This window comes from Vitis riparia, chromosome 19 (assembly GCF_004353265.1).
Source record: "Vitis riparia cultivar Riparia Gloire de Montpellier isolate 1030 chromosome 19, EGFV_Vit.rip_1.0, whole genome shotgun sequence".
NCBI lineage: Eukaryota > Viridiplantae > Streptophyta > Magnoliopsida > Vitales > Vitaceae > Vitis > Vitis riparia.
Window position 1 is genome coordinate 3,228,078 of NC_048449.1, and position 22,002 is coordinate 3,250,079.

Genomic DNA, 22,002 nt, shown 5'->3' on the forward strand with positions numbered 1-22,002 from the left:
GCATTTGACTTCTTCAAATTTCTAGTATAATGAAAATATTGAAGAATTGAAGTCAATGAAGATGAATCAGGGGATGATAACTTTGTACAAAATGATCCTTCCTCTGTGAATTGCTTCTCTCCCTTTTGCTATTCTGCAAAATCAAGAGTAGCCTTTTGTTCTGTTTGATTGAAGAAATGTCTTGAGAATCAATTTTGCTATTTCTAGATTCACACCGAGTCTGAGATATACATTGATGGATGATCAGATCCTATAGCCCAACAATGGTGATTGGATCATCCTCTTTTTCGTCTTCTCCTTCCTGGGATAGATCTATGAATATTCTTGTGAATTCTTGCAGAACCACCTCTTCACAGAGGTGGTACCAACTATCAAGGCTTCATTCCATCTTCTTTTTAGTCTTCTTTATTGTCTATGTGCTCTCTATCACTTCCTCTGCAGCTCAAATCTCTTACAGTGATCAGTGCTCTTCCGTTGTCCCAGAATCGCCCCCAACCATACAGGAGTTCATCACCTTACCATTTTCTCGCATACCAAATGGCTACTGTATTGGAGGTGATAGAATTATAAACCAGGATCCATATCACCACTCTGCAAACTTCTCTAAAGTAATAACATTTGAGACCCGAAATATATATATAGAACTGAGGTAGAAAGTGTGTTCAAGGTTGAGGGGATTTTGAACCTCCTAAGCAGGAACATGTACTTTTCTGGGGGAGATTCAGGAGATGGACGATCATCCAATTTCCAGGCCATCCCTCCAAGCTCCTGGGTTGGTTCTGTGAGCTTTGGCCTAGAAGGGTTCTGGTCGAATTCTTCTGGCAAGCTTTGCATGGTGGGATCAGGTTCTGCATACTCCAGTGAAGGTAAGTTGCTTAATCTTGCTGCTATCCTTAAGCTCAGTAATGTAAAAAATTCTAGTACTGTTACCGATTTGTTTAGTGGTACTCTGGAGAGCTTGGATTTGACCGGTGATTCCAATTATTTTGAACCAATTTCCATATTGGTATTTCCTCAAATGAACTATGATTACACTTCGATTTCCGAAGAGAGTGGTACTGGGGTCCTGGAGAGACTAATGTTCCGGAGGGTTCATCACTTAGTGCAGGGTCAATTTGGAAGATCTATTCAATACTCTCAACGCCAAGCAATTGGCTTGAGTTGGAGTATGACCATGACTGCAATTCTTTACAGAATTGCACTCCCTTTGGTGGGGCGATTCAATATTTGCCCCGTATCATGGCCACAAAAGGAATTAAGTGTTCAGGGGCTAAACAACAGTTGCAACTTCTGATAAAATTTCAGAACGTTGGAAAACTTGAGTATTACCGACCTTTTAATCCAAGCACCACATTGGTTGGAGAGGGACGGTGGGATGCCAAGAGGAATAGGCTATGTGTCGTTGCTTGCCGAATCTTGAACACTACGAATTCTCTGGCTAATGCTCGGGTTGGGGATTGTTCAATCAGGTTGAGTTTGAGATTCCCTGCAACCTGGACAATCAGAAACAGAAGTAGCATGGTGGGGCAGATTTGGAGCAACAGAACGGTGAATGATTCAGAAAACTTCAGTAGGATCATGTTTCAAAGTCCCCAGAATATTATAGAGGTTCCAGGCTTGAAATATGAATATACTGAGATTGACAGAGCAGGAAAATCATGCCAAGAAAAGATGCCTGTTGGAAACAAGGGGACAGCATACCCAGAAGCGAATTCTTTTGATATGCAATTCGACATGTCGGTTAAAAGCTCTACAGAGATAATTGCATGGGGTTCCTCAGCCCCCCTCTTTGTGGGTGAAATTTTTTATGACCCTTTGGTTAGTTTTGAACCATTCTCCCTCTCAAGCTCAATGCAAGAAAATTCAGCAGTTGAATCACATAGCAGACGGATTGGTCCAGAGAATATTAGCTACAAGATGAGCTTCAAATTGAAACCTGGGCCTGAATCTAATGGTATCATCAATCCATTTAGTTCTTCTTCTTTGGGTATGTATCTGCAAGTGGAGATTTCTGCTGAGGGGATTTATGAGGCCAAAACAGGATTTCTGTGTATGGTAGGCTGCAGAAAGCTGAGGTCAGAGATTCAGATATTGACAAACGACTCCATGGATTGTGAGATTCTTGTGATCCTCCTCTTCTCTCCATTGAACTCCAGGAATGGAAGTTACATCAAGGGAAGTATCGAAAGCACACGACATGAATCTGATCCTCTTCACTTCCCAAGTCTGGCCTTGTCTTCAGCTGCTTTCATTGTGGTGGAAGCCAGAGAGTCCATTTGGAGGATGACTATGGAGATCACCATGGTTCTGATGTCTAACACCCTTGCCTTTTTCTTTGTGAGCCTGCAACTCTTTCATGTGAAAAAGCAGCCCAATCTTCTGCCTTCCATCTCACTGATCATGCTTGGAATTCTTGCTCTCGGGTATTTGATCCCTCTTGCACTAGACTTCAATGCCATACTCCTCGGAAGCCATAGTCATGAGAGGATGACTATGGAGATCACCATGGTTCTGATGTCTAACACCCTTGCCTTTTTCTTTGTGAGCCTGCAACTCTTTCATGTGAAAAAGCAGCCCAATCTTCTGCCTTCCATCTCACTGATCATGCTTGGAATTCTTGCTCTCGGGTATTTGATCCCTCTTGCACTAGACTTCAATGCCATACTCCTCGGAAGCCATAGTCATGAGATGATTGTGCTCGGAAGGGGCGGATGGCTTAAAGTGAACAATGTGTTTGTGAGGGTAGTGACTCTGGTAGTTTTCCTGCTCCAATGCCGGCTTCTCCTGCTCACATGGTCAGCTAGATTAGGCCATGGAGACCAAAAGAGGTTGTGGGCTGCTGAGAGGAATGGTCTGTATGTGTCTTTGCCATTATATGTAGCTGGGTTCTTAATCATTTGGTTGCTAAATTACCAGCAACATTCCCTTTGGTGGGACTTGGGCATCTTATGCTGGGTTGGTGGTTGATGGCTTCCTTTTCCCTCAGATTCTGTTCAATGTGTTCATGAACTCAGGAGATCAACAAGTTCTTTCTCAGTCTTTTTATATGGGAACCACTTTAATCAGACTGCTCCCTCATGCCTATGACCTTTACAGGGCTCAGAACTATGCTCAGGGCTTTGATGGGTCATACATATATGCAAATCCTGGCGGAGACTTTTACTCAACATCTTGGGATGTCATCATTCCTTGTGCGGGTCTGCTGTTTTCTGCTATCATTTTCTTGCAGCAGCGGTTTGGTGGTGGTTGTATCATTTCCAAGAGATTCAGGGAGTCGGAAGCTGCATATGAGATGATACCAGTGGTTACAGGTGAGATAGCCATGTGACATGAATTTAGATTGCTTTTGTTGTGCTTATATTTGAAATGTTTTTATCGAAAGTATTTTTTCTAAAAACATTTTTAAAAGAATAGTCTAAAATGCTTATTTAGGATTTACGAGAAGTGATTTCTAAATTTCATCAAATAACTAATTTTTCATAAAAATAAATTTTTATGTTAAAAACGCTTTCTAAAAACAATAAAACGAACGAAACCAAATCAAATCTCATTCTCATTAAAATTTTGATTGATATATATTGTGATTCATCGATTCATTCCCATTCTCAATCCCCAAGTACCAAAGGCACCCCGTTTCTCCATCAGAAAATGGAAGCAATTGGATTCCAACAGTGTTGTACATTTGTATCGGTGCCACATTGATCCATTCCCATTCTCAATCCCCAAGTACCAAAGGCACCCCGTTTCTCCATTAGAAAATGGAAGCAATTGGATTCCAACAGCGTTGTACATTTGTATGAGTGCCAAAGCGACCCAATTTTTGGCTCTGGTGTCAAAACGACCCAGAGTGACCTCCCCAAGATTCAAACTCAAGACTAAGGTCCTTGTTGTTTCCCTTCTAGTACCATCTGAACAAGTAGGCCACTTTGGATTTGCTTAGATGGTACCAAGAGGGAAATAACAAAGACCTTAGTCTTGATTTCGAATCCTGGGAATGCCACTTTGGGTTTGCTCAGATGGTACCAGGAGGGAAACAACAAGGACCTTAGTCTTGAGTTCAAATCCTGGAGAGGTCACTCTAAGTCGCTTTGGCACCAGAGCCAAAAATCGGGACAAAATGAATATCCAAAGATCAATTGCACACAATGTGAAAATGAATATCCAAAGAATTGGAAAAATGGGAAGGGGGTGTGGGGAAAGCACTTGGGAAACTAATCCAAAGTTGACCATATTTCTTTGGTTGCCCACCCCATTCGGTACATTAAAAAAATGTACAATGTTGGATTTAACTTAGTGGACATGCAGAATCTCACAGGATAGGCCTAAGATTACAACTGAAGCACAAGCGTCTGAATTACACACATACTTATTTCTCTTCATCAATCAAGTGCTCCTTCCACTCGAGATGAGGATGAATTTGTGGTGGTGAGTCTTGGAAGAACTTTGGGTGTTGTTTTGCCTAATCACCCCATCACTTTAATAGTGCGTTGAACAAGTGTTTTTCTAAAAAAGTATTTTTAGGGTAATCACTTAGAATACATTTGAAAATGATTTTTTTTTTAAAAAATAGTATTTTTAACACTTAAATAATAAAAAATTTCAAGTGTTACAAATATTAAAAACATTTTTTAAAATCTCTATAAAACAGGTTTTTATCACGTAAAAGTGATTTTTCAAATTTTTAGAAATGTTTTCTAAATTTTATTAAATATCTTATTTTTATTAAATAATATTTTTTTAGGACAAGAAATTTTTTTTTTATTAAAAGAATTTCAATATCTTTTGATGATAAGTTGAATGTATGAATATCCCCCAAGTTTTTATAGTAGTCTTTAAGCCCTGTTTGGATTTATTTTTTTAGAATAAAAGAATTTTTTCTAAGTTTAATAAAAACTTTTATCTATTTTTATTTAATAAAAATTTTACAATATTGTTATTATCCTTTAAAAATTATAATTTTGAATTCAACTTTAACTTACGATAAAAAAAAAAAAAAAAAAATACACTTGAGATGAGACAAGTGTGCCATTAAGAAAAGTACTCTTAGAGGTGGGCATGACATCTATGATCAGATCATATTGTATTAGTAGAACAGGACGTGCGAATGTGATTTGATTCCCATTACACGATTTTTCTTCTTGCCACATGGGCATTGACAATAGAATATGGACCTCCACTCTCTTGGAACCACCCTCAAAATGAAATTTAATAAACCTCTAATGGCCTACATTTCATGTAAATGAAGCAAAAATCGCAAGTATTTTATCTAAAGGATATATAATGAAATTAAAAAAAAAAAAAAAAGTCCAAGATTATCAACTAACCTTAATCACTAGAAAAAATCAATCCTTATCAAAGATGATATTTTCCTGAAAATTTATACTTGGGTTCATTGGAGAAGCTGTAACAAATGTGTTGGAAGGCCAAATTTTTTAGGTATAGACTTGGAGAGAGTCAAAGCTATATATTGACAGACTTAACAAGTCAGAGGTCGTCGTCATCTTCATCATCTTCTTCTTCTTCCTTGAGGAGATCCATGACTATGATTCTGAATTCTTGCACACCCACCTCTGCAAACAGGTGGTATCTGTTATCAGGGCTCCAAGCCTCCTTCTATGTAGTCCTCTTCATCATCTGTGCAGCCTCTGTATCTTGCTCCCCATCTCAAATCTCCTACCTTGATCACTGTTCTTCCATTGTCCCAGAATTTCCCCTCACTGTTCTGGATTTCTCCACCTTACTGTTTCCCGGAACCCAAAATGGATACTGTCATGGGGGAGATAGAATTTTAAGCCAGGATTCCTCTGACTACTCGGCAAGCATCTCTAAACTTCTGGCATTGCAGACCCGGAAAATATACAGAACTGAGGCTGAAGGTGTTTTCAAGGTGGAAGGGAGTCTGAACCTCCAAAGCAATAATAGGTATTACTATGGGGAAGATTTGAGAGAGATGGAGAATTCCTATTCTGGGGTTCTGCCTACAAGCTTTTGGGGTGGTTCAGTGACCTTTCTTCTACATGGGTTCTGGTCAGAATCTTCTGGGAAGCTTTGCATGGTGGGAACAGGGTCTGCCTACTCCAGAGAAGGTGAGTTGCTTGATCTTGCTGCTGTTCTCAAGCTCAATAACGTAAAAAATCTGAGCACTGTTACTGACTTGGTTGGTGGGACTTTAGAGAGCTTGAATTTGGCTAGTGATTCCAATTACTTTGAACCAATTTCCATGTTGGTGTTTCCTCAAATGAATTACAAGTACACTTTGGTTTCTGAGGTCGGTTTGGAGTCAAATATCAGTATCTGTTCAATGCTTTCAAGGCCAGATAATTGGTTTGAATTGGAGTATCCACTTGACTGCTATTCTCTGCAGAATTGCACTCCTTTTGGTGGGGAAATTGGATATCTTCCCCATTTCATAAACATAAAAGCAAGTCAGTGTTCAGAGGATGAACGGAGGTTGAAAATTATGATCAAGTTTCATAACTTTAGCTATGTTGACTATAACCAACTGCCAAGTCCCAACATGACATTGATTGGGGAGGGGTGGTGGGATGCCAAGAACAATCGGCTATGTGTCGTTGCCTGTCGAATCTTGAACACCATGCAGTCTCTCGCTAATGCTCACATCGGTGATTGTTCAATTAGGTTGAGTTTGAGATTCCCAGCAATCTGGTTGATCAGAAGCAGAAGTAACATTGTGGGGCAAATTTGGAGCAACAAAACTGTAGATGATTCAGAGTACTTTAATAGGATCATGTTTCAAAGTCCTGAGAATATAAGGCTGGAGATTCCAGGCTTGAAATATGAGTACACTGAAATTGACAGGGCAGGAAAGCTATGCCAGAAAAAAAAGTGTGCTGAAAATAAAGGGGAAAGATACCCGAATCCGAATGACTTTTCTTTTGATATGCAGTTTGACATGATGGTTAAAAACTCCACAGGAGTGATGGCATGGGGATCTGCAGCCCCTTTCTTTGTGGGTGATAATCTTTATGACCCTTTTGAGTATGGCATTCCTTCCTCAAGCTCAGAGCCAGGAAGCTCTGTAGTTGAAGCAAATGCCAGGCATATTAGCCCAGTGAATATCAGCTACAAGATAAGCTTCACATTGGAACCTGGTGCTGAATTTGGTGTATGATCAGCCCATTTAGCGAATCTTCGGGTAGGCATATGAAAGTAGATATTTCTGCTGAAGGGATTTATGATGCCAAAACAGGAGGTCTGTGTATGGTAGGCTGCAGAAGGCTGAGCTCAAAGACTCAGATTTTGACAGATGACTCTGTAGATTGTGAGATTCTTGTGAACCTTCAATTCCCTCCATTAGGTTCAGGGAATGAAGGGTATATCAAGGGAAGTATTGAAAGCACAAGGGAAAAATCTGACCCTCTTTACTTCAAACGTCTGGATTTGTCTTCAACTTTTTCTAGTAAGGTTGAAGAAAGCTGGTTCATTGGGAGGATGGAATTGGAGATCATCATGGTTCTGATGTCCAACACCCTTACATGTTTCTTTGTGGGATTGCAACTCCTTCATGTGAAGAAGAGCCCTGAAGCCCTTCCTTCTATCTCATTAGTCATGCTTGTAATTCTTACTTTCGGGTTCATGATCCCTGTCGTGATGAACTTTGAAGCCTTATTCTTGGGAAGCTTTACTGATCAAAATGTTTGGCTTGACAATGGCAGATGGTTTAAATTGAGCAATCTGCTCATACTGGCTGCTTTTCTGTTGCAATTCTGTCTTCTCCATTTCACATTATCAGCCAAATTAGGCGATGGAAAACAGAAGGGCTTGTGGGCGGTTGCAGAGAAGAATGCTCTCTATCTGTCCTCACCATTATATATAGCTGGCTGCTTAATTTCCATTTTTCTGAACTGCGAGCAGAACAACCTGCCTTTTCTCACCTTATGAATTACCAGCTGCATTCTCTTTGGAGGGACTTGAGATCTTGTTCTGGATTGGTCCTTGATTGGTTCCTTTTACCTCAAATCCTGCTCAATCTGTTCATAGACTCGAGAGAAAAAGCTCTTTCTCATGCATTTTACATTGGAACAACTTCCATCAGATTGCTCCCACATGCATATGAATTGTACAGTGCTTTGAGCTTTGCCCGAGGCTTCGATGGGTCATGGAGCTATGCAAATCCTGGTGCAGGCTTTTACACTACTGCTTGGAATGCCATGATTCCTTGTGGGAGTCTGCTGTTTGCTGTGGTCCTCTTCTTGCAGCAGAAATATGGGGGTCTATGCATCCTCCCCAAGAGGTTTAAGGGCCAGAAGTATGTGAGAATGTAGGACTGAGTTCTAGGCTGATAGAAGAGTCTAGCACTTAATAATCCCTGTAAGCTCCATTTTTGTGCAGATGGAATTCAATGATTCTTTGATTTCTTGTGTACTTTCTGCTTGTAAAAAAAGTGGTACCTTTCTGAACAATCTTCTTTGATAGCCCCTTGCTTGAGTATTTATCAGCTATTAGGTTTAGTCTTTATGTTTTTCTATACTTTTGTATCATCCTTGATTTTAATGCTAACTTTCTAACATATGTACTTCAATCTTTTTACAATCTGATTGAAAGTTGTTTAAGAACAGTCTCTGCTGATTCATGTGTGTCTCTTCAACCCAAAAGCTTATTTATTCTCCTTGTTCTGTATGCAAAATCATATTCTCAACCTCCCCTGTTTGAACTATGAGTGGAAGAAACATACCCGAATGGGGATTCTTATGATATGAAATTCCACATGTCTGTTACAAATTCTAAAGGGTTAATTGCATGGTAAGTTGGAGAAAGCTAGCTTCAAAGTTTCGTGTACCAAAAAAACAAGATTTTTAACATCCACCAAATTAATCAAAGGAAAGAGAGAGGTTAAAAGGTGAACACTATCACTATCCCCTTAACAAAAATGAAACCCGATTAAAAATATAATATGAGTAAAGACAAACTTGACAAAGAGTTCAACCCAGCATCAAGAGCTCGACCCTAGCATCCCTTGTAGAGTGAATAAGACCGATTTAGGCTTCACAATTCAACAAAAATGATCACTTGCAGAATATAATAGTGTAATAAGATTAATGAGCTCGACCCTAGCATCCCTTGTAGAGTGAATAAGACCGATTTAAGCTTCACAATTCAACAAAAATGATCCAACAAAAATGATCGTCGACAGAATATAATAGAGTGTAATAAAATTAATTCAAGTTTCACGATCTAACAAAGATGATTCTATGTGCAGGAAGGGGGTGTTTGATAAAATTTAATTATTATTTAATGGTTTGAATTGACTTTAAGTTAAATTATTCTTAAATTGTTAACTTAAAATTTATTAGTTATTATTATTATTATTATTTTTAAGTATAAAGGTTGTTTGGTAAAGTTCAATTAAAATCTATTCTAAATCATGAAATTAATATTTTTACTCTTATTAATTTTAACTCATATTTATCCTTATTATTTTAATTCAAATCTATTTTTATTAACTTTAATTAATAAATTTATTTATAATATTTATTATATAAAAAAAAGAGTTATGAATGCGAAATCATAACTCTAAAATATACTTTAACTAATGTAAGCAAATTAGATAAATAGAATTTGAAATTAAGAATAAAATAATTATTTTTTGACTTAATAATTAAAATTAAAAATAACTTTTAAGTTATTTTATCAAACATATTTAATATTTTTCATAATTTAAATTAAATCATTAAATTGATTTACCAATCACCCTCCAAAATTCTGATCAATCTCTGATTCCCTCCACCTACTTTAATATCTTGATTTTAATTTGTGTATACATATGTTGTACCAGAATTTTTATACCTTAGCATATCGGTGGCAAGTCCCCAGCCTCAAAGTGTACACGTGTCATACAAAGAACGGATCTCTTAAACCCTACACCCTCTCACCTCCCTATATATCGAGCCCTCTCTCTCTCCGGTCTCCTCTGTCCCTCACTGCTCGCCTCAGAGACTGAGAGTGACCTCTCCACCGATCTCAATGGCCAGCAGACAGATCATCGCCGACAGCAATGCTCCACTCCGGCGACTAATCCTCAGCCGTATCACGAAGCAGTCCCACGCCAACGGGCAAGATCGCCTCCTCCCTCTTCTCTTCAATCCCAATCAGACGGATCGTCTCCTTCGCCCAATCTGGGAAATGAATCAATGCCCACGCACCGATGTCGCCGCGGTTGTCCAAGACCGGTTCGGCCATTGGCTTCGGCAGCCAAAGCAGACACGTGTGAGTGCACGTGGGCGGCAGATCCCTAAGGAGGATGATGAGACGGAGGATTCCGATGAAGACAACGATGAAGTTGACGGTGAGTTCGATGACATAGATGATTCTGATGATGATGACGATGATGAGGATGGTGATAAGCATGATGAGAAGTGAATGTATGCTTTCAATCATCATCATCACCATCATCATCAGTATAAAACGGTCATGCGATTGATAGGAATCAGTTTAGGGATTTAGCCGATTTTTGAGCTAGCCGTTAATTTCATGAATTATTTGTGCTGCTGAAATACTTGGGCACTCAGATCATGATCTGAGATCAATAGTATCATTAGTCTAATTGTCATGCATACCGCCCATTTATATTTACAACCATGCCTACATTTGATTATATTTACAAAAATGCCATTCATTATGTTTTCTCTTTTATAAATATTGATTTTAATTTTTAAAAATTTTAAAAAATCCATGGTTCTTGATAATATACTTTTAAAATAAAATAAAATAAAATAAAGCACTAACCACCTTTAATTATCTTTTTTTGGAGGCAATTTTTTTTGACAAATAATTAAAATTAAATTTCATCCTATTTTTAGGAGTTTGCAATTTCGGTAAATGCGTGGTTTTCGGGTGAACTTATAAATTGATCCATTTAATAATCATACTAATTAACTTAAGTATAACTTTAAATTATTTAATTAATATTTGACCAAAAATAGACATTAATTATATAGATTTATATGACATCTAATCCAACTTAATGATCAAATAAAAGAATCTTAACGCAAATGATTTGATCTTAACACTTGTTGTATACATGTATGTGGTATTAGGGTTTTGCAATTTGATTCTGACTCGGATTGTGATTTCTATCTTGAATGGGATTTGGAGGATTAGGAATTAGAAAAGCACGTTTGTTTCCAACTTTGTAATGTTTTTGTTTTTTTATTTATATTTGATATAATTCTAATATTTTTTGTTTGAATATATTTATGATTTTTTTTTTTGTTTTTGAAATCAGAAAATAGTAATAATCTTTACTTTTTTGAAAGTACTAAAAATTACTTTTTTTTAATCTCTATAATAAAATATTTTTAACAGAAAATAATAGAAAATTTTTATATAGAAGTTTTAGGGTTCGTCTAAGCTACTATATTCTTAAAAATAATGTTTTATACTTTAGAACAAAAAATAATTTCTAATTTCAAGAAACATTTGGCAAAGCAGTTATTTGAAGAATGTGGCAAAATTTAACATGAATTGTGAATAATTTGAGTTGATTCAAGCCAAATTCTTATTGACTTATATAACCAAGAATTTAACTGAATTGACTCATTTAATAATTTCACTAACTTAATTATATCTTTATTTAATATATTTTAAATTTTTTTTAAAATAAATAAATTAATTGAGTCATAAATATATTTAGTTGATACATTAATCATATATACATGTATAAGATCTAATTTAACATGATTATTAAATGAGTTAAATGAGTTATACATTGTCTTAACCGTATAATAATTATGTAGTATTTGAGTTTATATTTTTGATATGATTATTATTAGTTTTGAGTTTAAGTTGAGTTATATCATAAAATACTAAGCTTTGACATGACACGAATACGACGAATCAACATGAATTGTCACCCCTTTACATTTGGACATATATTTTAAAATTTTGTATTATAGATAAATCCTCGGACCAACTATTTTTAATATATAAATTTTCAAATAAAATTGTATTTGTTTTTAAAAATTGTCATTTCCAAAAATATTTTCAAACAAACCCGTTAGAATCCAAGTAGGCCCGTCTTAAAGTGCCTTTGTAATAATTCTAAAAAGTATTTTTAATATTTATAACACTTGAAAATTTTCATTTTTCATTTTTTTAACTATTAAAAATACTAAAAACACTTTTTATTATCACACGAAACGATTACAATACACAACCCACAAGGTCGCCGAGCCCGTAGAAATTCCCCCACACACATTGTTGTCTTCTCTTTTCTAGAGCCCTTTCTTCATCCTCTCTTCTTCAATATTTCACTCTGAATCGCTCCCTCGTACTTAGGAATGACAACAGGGTGGGTTTGGGATGGGTCGCCCCCATCCCAACCCTGCCCCATTTATTAAAAACAATTCTCATACCCGTCCCATTTAAAAAATTAAACGGGGCAGGGCGGGTATGGGAAATTAGCTTTTTTTTTTTTTTAATTACTTTTAAAATTTTTAATTACATTAAAATAAATATATTTTATAAATAATAAAATTATTATATTTTTTATAACTTATTTTATTAAATTTTTTATTATCTATATATTAAAAATAGTACAATAAAATTTTAAATTAAATTAATTTTAAAATTTAAATTTAATTTAATTTTAAAATTAATTTTATATGTAAACGGGGCGGGATGAGACAATATTCGAACCCGCCCTGGGTTTAAAAAAAATCTCATACCCATCCCAAACTCGTTTATTAAATTTAAACCCCGTCCCATTAAGGATGGGGCGGGACGGGTACCCGAAAAAACCCGTCCCTTTGTCATCCCTACTCCTTACTTATTGTTTGTGTGCTTCCCTCGTCGTGCTTCTTGTCATCCTCTGGCTGATCATCATGTCCCGGAGAATCCACGACCCTGAGCTAGGAAGATCAGATTCTGAAGAAGTAGAGATCGAGACGAGAGTGCTGGTGAAGAGGTTATTCCAAACAAGGTTTCGTCTGGCATTGGAACAACTCCCACCGCCCACAAAGAACAGAAGCCGCCGCAGCAGCAGCAGCAGCAGCCAAGGCACGTCCATAGATGGCGGCTGCCCCATATGCTTGGAGGATTTCGAGGAGGGTGAGGCGTGTCAGGTTATTCCGGAGTGCAACCATATTTTCCACCTGCCATGCATTGGGGATGGTTGGTGAAGAAGCAGATATGTCCGGTTCGTCGTCGCTTGCTATTACCCAGAAGGAAAGCATGTAAATTTCCGATTCCATTGTATTGGACCGCATACTCGCATGCCGAGATGTGGAGATCCCGTATCCGCACGTGGAGATATACAAATATTGGCAATTGTAAAAAAAAAAATGGTAATTAAAAAAACAGACATGTGAAAAGATTCAAATACAATGCCCCCAAGTATAGGTGCAATGTTGAATAACAAATTTTTTTAAAAGTTTAAGTTCATTGGATTTGGATTTATAATATACGATTTATAATATATGTTATAATGACCTTTTTGTTGATTGCTACAAGTCCCTTTAAAATTGATTCACATATGAAATTTAGGATTTAAAGTGAATTCCCCCTTTAATGCATCGATTCAATTAAATTGTCGGTATATGGCAAATACATGAAATTTAATTTATCAATTATTCAAACCCCTTTTCTTTATTTAAATATATTAAAGATATTACTTTTTTTCTTCTAATTATGATGATTTGTTTACGATGATTAATTATAAATTAATTTTTTTATTTTAAAATACATAGGAAATATAAATTTTACTCTTAATTTGAATAATGACTTGAAAATTATTTGAAAATATCACTTAATCTTTTGTGATGGTCTTTGGGGAATATTATTTGAAAATATTTTTTTATGCCAAATTGATTAAACATTAGGATTTATTTATTTTGTATTTCTTATATTGCTAGTTCCTACTATAAGCCATTGAATGGAAAAAAAAAAAACATTATTTTCAAAAAATTTAATTTAAAAATTTATTGGATCTTCAAAAAAAATTAATATTCAATCTCTTATCATTGTTATTAATAAATATTTTTATGTTAATTTTATTAATAAATTTTATGTTATTAAACTTTTTTTTTTGAAAGTTAGAGATGTTTAATAACATAATTTTCATCTTATATATTATTATTTTTATAAATAAATATATAAAATTTTATTGTTGAATAAATGTTTGAGTCAAAATTCTTAATATGATTCATATTTATATACTTTAAATATTTGAATATGGTGGAAGATGAAAAATAAATAAATAAGATATTGATTCAAATTCAAGTCACTCTACCCTTTTTCCATTCCAATTCATATTAATAAAAAAAAAATCATTAATAAAAGGATAAGAAATTGGAATAGGTGGTTCTCAATCATTTACCCAAAAATTCAAACTTTGATTTTTTTATTTGTACTTTGCATTAAAATATATTCAATTAATAAATTATTTATACGAACAGATAATTTAGAGAAACTTTATAATTATAAAAACCAGAAGTTAATAAACCATAGAGCAAAAGTCATTAAATATGAGGGATAAAGTACATGGGAAATATGTGAAATTTAGGAAAGATAACTCTAAGGCTATGTTTGGTTTCAAAAAATATTAAGGAAAAAAAATTATATAATTAAAATTAGGTAAAAATTTTTGAATTTTTAAATTATATAATTAAGGAAAATATGTGAAATGAATTTGAAGAAACATACAAAAATAATTTATTAATTTTAAATTTATTTTTATTTTCCTTCATTTTTTATTTTCTTCTATTTTCTCTCTCTACTTTCCTTCCAATTTTTCGAAAACCAAACATAACCCAAGGGTATGTTCAATTCTAAAAAAATATTAAAGAAAAAACATAATAGCGAAAATGATTTTTTCATTTTGATTTTATTAGGAAAGAGACAAAAATTCAAATATAATTAAAATTAGTAAAAAATTTATATTCTTTAAGATTATTTAATCTTTATATAGAATAGTTAAATAAGTAAATTAAATTTATAACAACATATAAAAATAATTTATTTACTTCAGTTTTATTTTTCATCTACTTTTTATAGCTACTTTCTTTATCTCGTATTTTCTTTCAAAGGACCAAACATAGCTTAAATAAAATATGAAAGAAAAATTGAATTATAGAAAATAACGATTATTTATTGTACTTATATCATGAAAATTACATCATAATAAAATTTCCAACACCATAATAAAATCAATGTTGTACGTATTCACTGTTTCTCAATAATGCAATGCACATTCTTCCTTTGTTTTTCTTTTCTTAGAACTTCTACAAACTTGTATATATATCACAGATCAGTAAGAAGGAATTGGAAATTTATATGCTTCCTTTCTGGGTAAAAGCAAGCGACGACAAACTGGACATGTCTGGTTCTCCATCAACCATTCTTCAATGCATGGCCAATGGAAAATATGGTTGCACTCCGGAATAACCTGACACGACTCTCCCTCCTCGAAATCCTCCAAACATATGGGGCAGCCGCCATAAATGGATGTCCCTTGGCTGCTGCTGCGGCTTCTGTAGTTCGTCGGAGGTGGGAGTTGTTCTAATGCCAGATGAAACCGTGTTTGGGACAGCCTCTTCACCTGCACTCTCGCCTCAATGTCATCTTCTTCAGAATCTTGTTCAGAATGTGACGATCCTCCCATCTCAGGCTCGTGGATTCTCCGGGACCTGATGAACAGCGGGAAAAGCCAATCCCAGAGGAGGAGGACAAGAAGCAGAATGAGTAAACAAAGCAAACAATAATAACCGATTATGATGGGGTCGAGATCCATGGTGTGAAATATTGATCAAGAAGAGAGGATGAAGAAAGGGCTCTAGAGAAGACGACAATGTGGGTGGGCTGCAAATTCTAACTCTGATCGTATATTTAATATTGGGGTTTGGTAGTTTGACTAGGAGTAGGAGAATTAGGAAACTATTTGTGGGGATTATGGATTAATAGATTTGGTTTCTATTTTGATTGCTAGGCGTATAATGTTTAGGATTTTGTGATTGTGGTCTAATTCTAAATATTTGCCTTTCAGGGGCTCCACTATTTAAGGTTTTAGTCTCTAAACAGATGTTCTTCTACTGGACTCTAATGCTTTAGGTTTTGTTTCAAAATATTTTAAACAAAAAAGATTTTCAAGGGCATTTTTTAAAAACAAATAAAATTTTATTTATAAATTCAAATATAAAAAAATAGAGGCTTGTTTGCCATGTGCTTTAAAAACAGTTTTCTATTTATAAAAATAGAAAATAGTTTTTAAAAATTCATAACATTGTTTGATTAGTGTTTTTTAAAAATAATTTTTAAAAACATAGTGAAATTTTAGAGAATAAGTAGGAGTTTTTTTCACCAATTTTAAAAAACATAGTCCCATCGATATTTTCTAAAACTTGTTTTTAAAAACAGTTTTTTGTTCTTTAACTTATAAATAGTTTTAAAAAACAAATTTAAAAAAATATGGTCAAACAAACCCTAATTTTCTCAATACATCCATGCCTCCTTTATTATTATTATTATTATTATTTACTATTTTTATCTTCTTCTTATTGTTGTTATATAATGTATAGTAAATTTTTAAATTGAAAATTTTAATTTAAAAGTTTAGTTTTTTTAAAGTCCATTTTTTATATTCTATTTATTAAAAGTTTTGAATTTGAATAAAATTATGTATTTTAAATTTTTTAGATTTATTAAAATTTTTAAACTGAAAAAAAAATATTTATTTTATTTTAATATTTTAAATTTTAATTTATTAAATATTTTAAAATTCCAGTAAACCTAAATTTAAATATTAGAATTTCATATTTGTAAGGGCACTTTGGTCTTTTTATTAACAGTAATATGTCTTTTGGTACTGAAAAAAAAATCAGAATTCAAGTGTAAAAACCTATTTCTAGACCCTGATAATTAATCAAGGAGAAGAACATTTGATGGGTAAGATGAGGCGATGACAAACTGGCGAGGTGAATGGAAAGTATGGATTCATTCTGGAACAACTCGGCAGGGTTCCTCCACCAAGCATATATAGAAGGGGAGTTGATCAACATGTTAATTTTTGGGATTTTCAGTGGAAATTTTATGGCCTGTGAAAAACTTCACCGGCCCCATATTACCCATATACTTGTTGTATACATGTATGCGGTATTAGGGTTTTGCAATTTGATTCGGACTCGGATTGTGATTTCTATCTTGAATGGGATTTGGAGAATTAGGAATTAGAAAAGGACGTTTGTTTCCAACTTTGTAATGTTTTTGTTTTTGATTTATATTTGATATAATTCTAATATTTCATGTTTGAATATATTTATGATTTTTTTTTTTGTTTTTGAAATAAAAAAATAGTAATAATCTTTACTTTTTTATAGTATTAAAAATGATTTTTTTTTAATCTCTATAATAAAATATTGTTTAACAGAAAATAATAGAAAGTTTTTATATAGAAGCTTTAGGTCGTCTAAAGCTACTATATTTTTAAAAATAATGTTTTGTACTTTAGAACAAAAAAATATAACACAAACCCAATACATTTTTCAAAAACTTGAGTTGATTTGAGTCAAATTCTTAGTAACTTATATAACCCGTTAAATAAGAATTTAACGGAATTGACTCATTTAATAATTTCAGTATTGCCTTAGTTATATCTTTAAATTATTTAATATATATTTAACACATTTTAAATTTATTTTTAAATAAATAAATCAATTAAGCTATAAATATGTTTAGTTGATACATCAATCATACATATATATATATATATATAACCTAATTTAACTTGATTATTAAATGAGTTAAATTAGTTACAAGAGTTAATGAGTTACATGATGTGTTACCCGTTTAATAATTATGTAATGTTTGAATTTATGTTTTTGATATGATTATTTATTATATTTGTATCAAGAAAATTACACCATAATAAAATTTCCAACAAAATCATTCCTAAAATTTCCAACACCATAATAAAATCAATGTTGTATTCATTGTTTCTCAATAATGCAGTGCACATTCTTCCTTTGTTTTCTTTTCTTAGAACTTCCACAAACTTGTATATATATCACAGATCAGTAAGAAGGAATTGGAAATTTATATGCCTTCTTTCTGGGTAAAAGCAAGCGACGACAAACTGGACATGTCTGGTTCTCCATCAACCATTCTTCAATGCATGGCCAATGGAAAATATGGTTGCACTCTGGAATAACCTGGCACGACTCTCCCTCCTCGAAATCCTCCAAACATATGGGGCAGCCGCCATATATGGGTGCTCCTTGGCTGCTGCTGCGGCTTCTGTAGTTCGTCAGAGGTGGGAGCTGTTCTAATGCCAGATGAAACCGTGTTTGGGATAGCCTCTTCACCTGCACTATCGTCTCAATCTCATCTTCTTCAAAATCTTGTTCAGAATCTGACGGTCCTCCCAGCTCAGGCTCGTGGATTCTCCGGGACCTGATGAACGGCAGGAAAAGCCTATCCCAGAGGAGGAGGACAAGAAGCATGACGAGGAAACCAAGCATACTATAACGGATTATGATGAGGTCGAGATCCATGGTCTGAAATATTGATCAAGAAGAGAGGATGAAGAAAGGGCTCTAGAGAAGACGACAATGTGGGTGGGGGGGAGGGGTTCTCAGGTGCAAATTCTAACTCTGATCGTATATTTTATATTGGGGTTCGGTAGTTTGATTGTGAGTGTGATTTCTATTTTGAGTAGGAGTAGGAGAATTAGGAAACTATTTGTGGGGATTAATAGATTTGGTTTCTATTTTGATTACTAGGTGTATAATGTTTAGGATTTTGTGATAGTGGTCAAGGGGCTCCACTTTTTGAAGTTTTAGTGGTTTCTATTGGATTCTAATGCTTTAGGGTTTGTTTCAAAATATTTAAAACAAAAAATATTTACAAGGGCAATTTTTAAAAACAAATAAAATTTTATTTAAAAATTCATATATAAAAAAATAGAGGCTTGTTTGTCATGTGCTTTAAAAACAATTTGTTATTTTTAAAAATAAAAAATAGTTTTTAAAAATTCCTAACATTGTTTGATTACTGTTTTTTAGAAATAATTTTTAAAAACAAAGTGAAATTTTAGATAATAAGTATGAGTTTTTTTCACTAATTTTTAAAAACAAAAGAAAAACATAGACCTATTTAACCATATTTTATGAAACTTGTTTTTAAAAACAATTTTTTGTTCTTTAACTTATAAATAGTTTTTAAAAACAAGTTAAAAAAAAATGGTTAAATAGACCATAATTTTCTCAATACATCCATGCCTCCTTTATTATTATTATTATTTATTGTTGTTATATAATGTATAGTAAAATTTTAAATTGAAAATTTTAATTTAAAAGTTTAGTTTTTTTTAAAGTCCATTTTGTTTTGAATTTGAATAAAATTATGTATTTTAAATTTTTTAGATTTATTAAAATTTTTAAAAGTGAAATAATTATTTATTTTATTTTAATATTTTAATTTTTAATTTATTAAATATTTTAAAATTCTAGAAATCTAAATTTAAATATTAGAATTTCATATTTGTAAGAGCATTTTGGTCTTTTTATTAATAGTAGTATGTATTTTGGTACTAAAAAAAATCATAATTCAAGTGTAAATATATTATCCATTTTTTTTATCCCTTTTATGAAATAGGTTAATCCGATGATAAGATATGAGATATAAATATCCTATGTATTAAAATTTTATTTTTCTGTTAAAATTTTATTTTTTAATATACTCATTTTACAACATAATTTTTTTAATTATAAATTAAATTTCTGATATATAAAAATTATTTTTATATATTAAATAACATAATATAATTTTATTTATTTATAAAGTTTAAATATTTTAATCATGGATATTGTTAAAAATAACAAAAATTTCATTTTTTTAAATAAAAAATATTTGAATGTGATATAATTTTATTTTAAACATTGAAAATAATATATATTTCATATTATTTTTTTATTCATTTCATAAATTAAAATATAAATATAATATAATATAACATATCTCATCGAATTACGTACCTTCAAATATCGTATTCCATTGAAAATCATATCTTAGGATGTACATATTCTATCGTATCTCATCCCGTCAACCAAATGTAGCCTAAGGGTGCTCAAATGGGATTAGTTTGATACTTAATTCAATGTTTAAATTTTGAAATAAAAACTCAAGGTATCGAATGAGTATATATCAAATTCAATTTTGAGATATTTAAATACATGAAACGTTTAATTTATTAAATAAAAGCACAAATATATGACACCAATATACAAGTACATGAGATCAAAATATAAATAAATCTTATTAAAATAAAAAGACTATGTTTGGTTCTCGAAAAATTTGAGGGAAAATGAAAGGGAAGAAAATACAAAGGAAAAGTAGAAAGAAAGAAAAAGTAGAGGAAAATAAAAAATAGATTTGAAAGTCAATAAATTATTTTTATTTGTTACTTCAAACTCATTTTACTTATTTTAACTCATTAATATAAAGATTAAATAATTTAAAAATATATAAATTTCTAACTAGTTGTAGTAATATTTGATTTTCTTTGATATTTTTCATAACACAACCAAACATGAAAAAATCATTTTCTTTTACATTTTTTTTATTTCCTTAGTGTTTTCCAAGAACCAAACATAATCAAACACAATGAGACTCGAGTATAAAATAATGAGAGCAGAATCATACATGTGGGGACTCGAGTTTCACGAGTAAAACCACATAATTAGTGGTACTTTTGATATAAATAGAAACTAATAAAATGTTTTTCACAATAACAATAGGAAACAAAGGATATACTTTCTAAATTTTTTAATCGATAACAAACAACCTATAAATAGGCTAATACATGACTGAAAGCAACATGAAAATAGACACTATCCCACGTTAAAAACAAACTTTTATGACTAGGTAAACAAACTCACTAAAGACTAGGATAACCCACATGCAAATTATTAAATTTCCTCAACAATCCCTCCCTGAAACCGATATTCCAGACATAACATCTAGTTTAATAAGAGTTAAACTTTGAAGCTCCATCCCTCAAATTGAAACATTTGAAGTACAAACACCAAGTAGTTTCCTGAGCTTCTTAAATGCAGGAAACTTGAGAGACTTGGTTAGAATATCAGTGATATGGTCTTCATTTTTGTAGTAAATAAGATTAATGACTCCATCATTTGTGAGATCCCTCAAGAAATGATACTTCACATCTATATGTTTGCTTTAACCATGTAAAACTGGATTTTTGGAAAGCTTTATTGCTAAACTATTGTCACAATAAATCTGAGTAGGTCCATTCTCTTTGAAATGCAGCTCTTTAAGGATTTTCTTTAACCAAATAGCTTGACAAGCACAAGTTGTTGCAACAACAAATTTAGCTTTAGTGGATGATAATGTGACAATAGGTTGCTTCTTTGATGACCATGAAATAGCTCCTACCCCCATCATGAAAACATACCCAGATGTGTTTTTTTGATCATCTAAATCTCCTGCATAGTCATTATTTATAAAGCTACACAAATTTGACTTTTCTCCATTCTTGTAAAACAACCCAAACTCCTTAGTATCTTGCAAGTACCAGAAAGTTCTTTTTGCAGCCAAGAGATGAATCTTTATAGGACATTCCATGTACCTGTTAATCACACTTATAACATGCATTATATCAAGTCTTGTTGTCGTCAAATACATTAAACTCCCCACTATTTGTTTGTAAAGAGTGTTGTCAACCTTTTTTCCTCCATTATCTTTGTTTAGTTTCATACCAAACTCAAATGAAGTATTTATAGGATTACAATCCTTCATCTGAAACTTGTCTAAGATTTCTCGCACATACTTCTTTTGAGAAATAAAAATTCCAATAGAAGACTGCATAACTTCAATGCCAAGAAAATAATGCATTATGCCAAGATCAGACATCTCAAATTTAGCCATCATGGATTTCTTAAAACTTCCAAACATGGTCGTATGATTTCCAGTGTAGATTAAATCATCTACATATAAGCAAACAATGGACATTTTTCCTTCCATATTCAATCT

General features: G+C 32.7%; 6 protein-coding genes across 6 annotated transcripts; 4 read left to right on the forward strand and 2 right to left on the reverse strand.

The window, feature by feature from the left end:
* The first annotated feature begins 700 nt into the window (after window positions 1-700).
* LOC117909071 lies at window positions 701-3,328 on the forward strand. Its single transcript, XM_034822974.1, has 3 exons — window positions 701-1,090; window positions 1,195-2,855; window positions 2,917-3,328. The coding sequence occupies exons 1-3, from the start codon at window positions 701-703 to the stop codon at window positions 3,326-3,328; spliced, it is 2,463 nt and encodes an 820-aa protein (XP_034678865.1).
* A 2,208-nt stretch (window positions 3,329-5,536) lies between these two features.
* LOC117909072 lies at window positions 5,537-7,132 on the forward strand. Its single transcript, XM_034822975.1, has one exon. It carries the CDS (start codon window positions 5,537-5,539, stop codon window positions 7,130-7,132), a length of 1,596 nt encoding a protein of 531 aa, XP_034678866.1.
* A 32-nt stretch (window positions 7,133-7,164) lies between these two features.
* Window positions 7,165-8,285, forward strand: LOC117909075. The gene is made up of 2 exons (XM_034822976.1): window positions 7,165-7,679; window positions 7,754-8,285. The coding sequence occupies exons 1-2, from the start codon at window positions 7,165-7,167 to the stop codon at window positions 8,283-8,285; spliced, it is 1,047 nt and encodes a 348-aa protein (XP_034678867.1).
* Window positions 8,286-9,912: 1,627 nt separating this feature from the next.
* Window positions 9,913-13,179, forward strand: LOC117909264. The gene is made up of 2 exons (XM_034823220.1): window positions 9,913-10,306; window positions 12,852-13,179. Exons 1-2 carry the CDS (start codon window positions 9,985-9,987, stop codon window positions 12,866-12,868), a joined length of 339 nt encoding a protein of 112 aa, XP_034679111.1. The 5' UTR covers window positions 9,913-9,984; the 3' UTR covers window positions 12,869-13,179.
* Window positions 13,180-15,265: 2,086 nt separating this feature from the next.
* LOC117909076 (E3 ubiquitin-protein ligase RING1-like) lies at window positions 15,266-15,748 on the reverse strand. The gene has a single exon (XM_034822977.1). The coding sequence runs from the start codon at window positions 15,746-15,748 to the stop codon at window positions 15,266-15,268; it is 483 nt and encodes a 160-aa protein (XP_034678868.1).
* A 2,275-nt stretch (window positions 15,749-18,023) lies between these two features.
* Window positions 18,024-18,503, reverse strand: LOC117909077 (E3 ubiquitin-protein ligase RING1-like). The gene has a single exon (XM_034822978.1). The coding sequence runs from the start codon at window positions 18,501-18,503 to the stop codon at window positions 18,024-18,026; it is 480 nt and encodes a 159-aa protein (XP_034678869.1).
* Between the last annotated feature and the right edge of the window lie 3,499 nt (window positions 18,504-22,002).

Coding starts and splice junctions, on each gene's coding strand:
- LOC117909264 (XM_034823220.1), top strand. CDS start 9,985: ATGGCCAGCAGACAGATCATCGCCGACAGCAATGCTCCACTCCGGCGA.
- LOC117909075 (XM_034822976.1), top strand. CDS start 7,165: ATGAAAGTAGATATTTCTGCTGAAGGGATTTATGATGCCAAAACAGGA. Junction 7,680..7,753: donor TGGCTTGACAATGGCAGATG/GTTTAAATTGAG, acceptor TCACATTATCAG/CCAAATTAGGCGATGGAAAA.
- LOC117909076 (XM_034822977.1), bottom strand. CDS start 15,748: ATGGATCTCGACCCCATCATAATCGGTTATTATTGTTTGCTTTGTTTA.
- LOC117909071 (XM_034822974.1), top strand. CDS start 701: ATGTACTTTTCTGGGGGAGATTCAGGAGATGGACGATCATCCAATTTC. Junction 1,091..1,194: donor AGAGACTAATGTTCCGGAGG/GTTCATCACTTA, acceptor AATTCTTTACAG/AATTGCACTCCCTTTGGTGG. Junction 2,856..2,916: donor GCTGCTGAGAGGAATGGTCT/GTATGTGTCTTT, acceptor CTAAATTACCAG/CAACATTCCCTTTGGTGGGA.
- LOC117909072 (XM_034822975.1), top strand. CDS start 5,537: ATGACTATGATTCTGAATTCTTGCACACCCACCTCTGCAAACAGGTGG.
- LOC117909077 (XM_034822978.1), bottom strand. CDS start 18,503: ATGGATCTCGACCTCATCATAATCCGTTATAGTATGCTTGGTTTCCTC.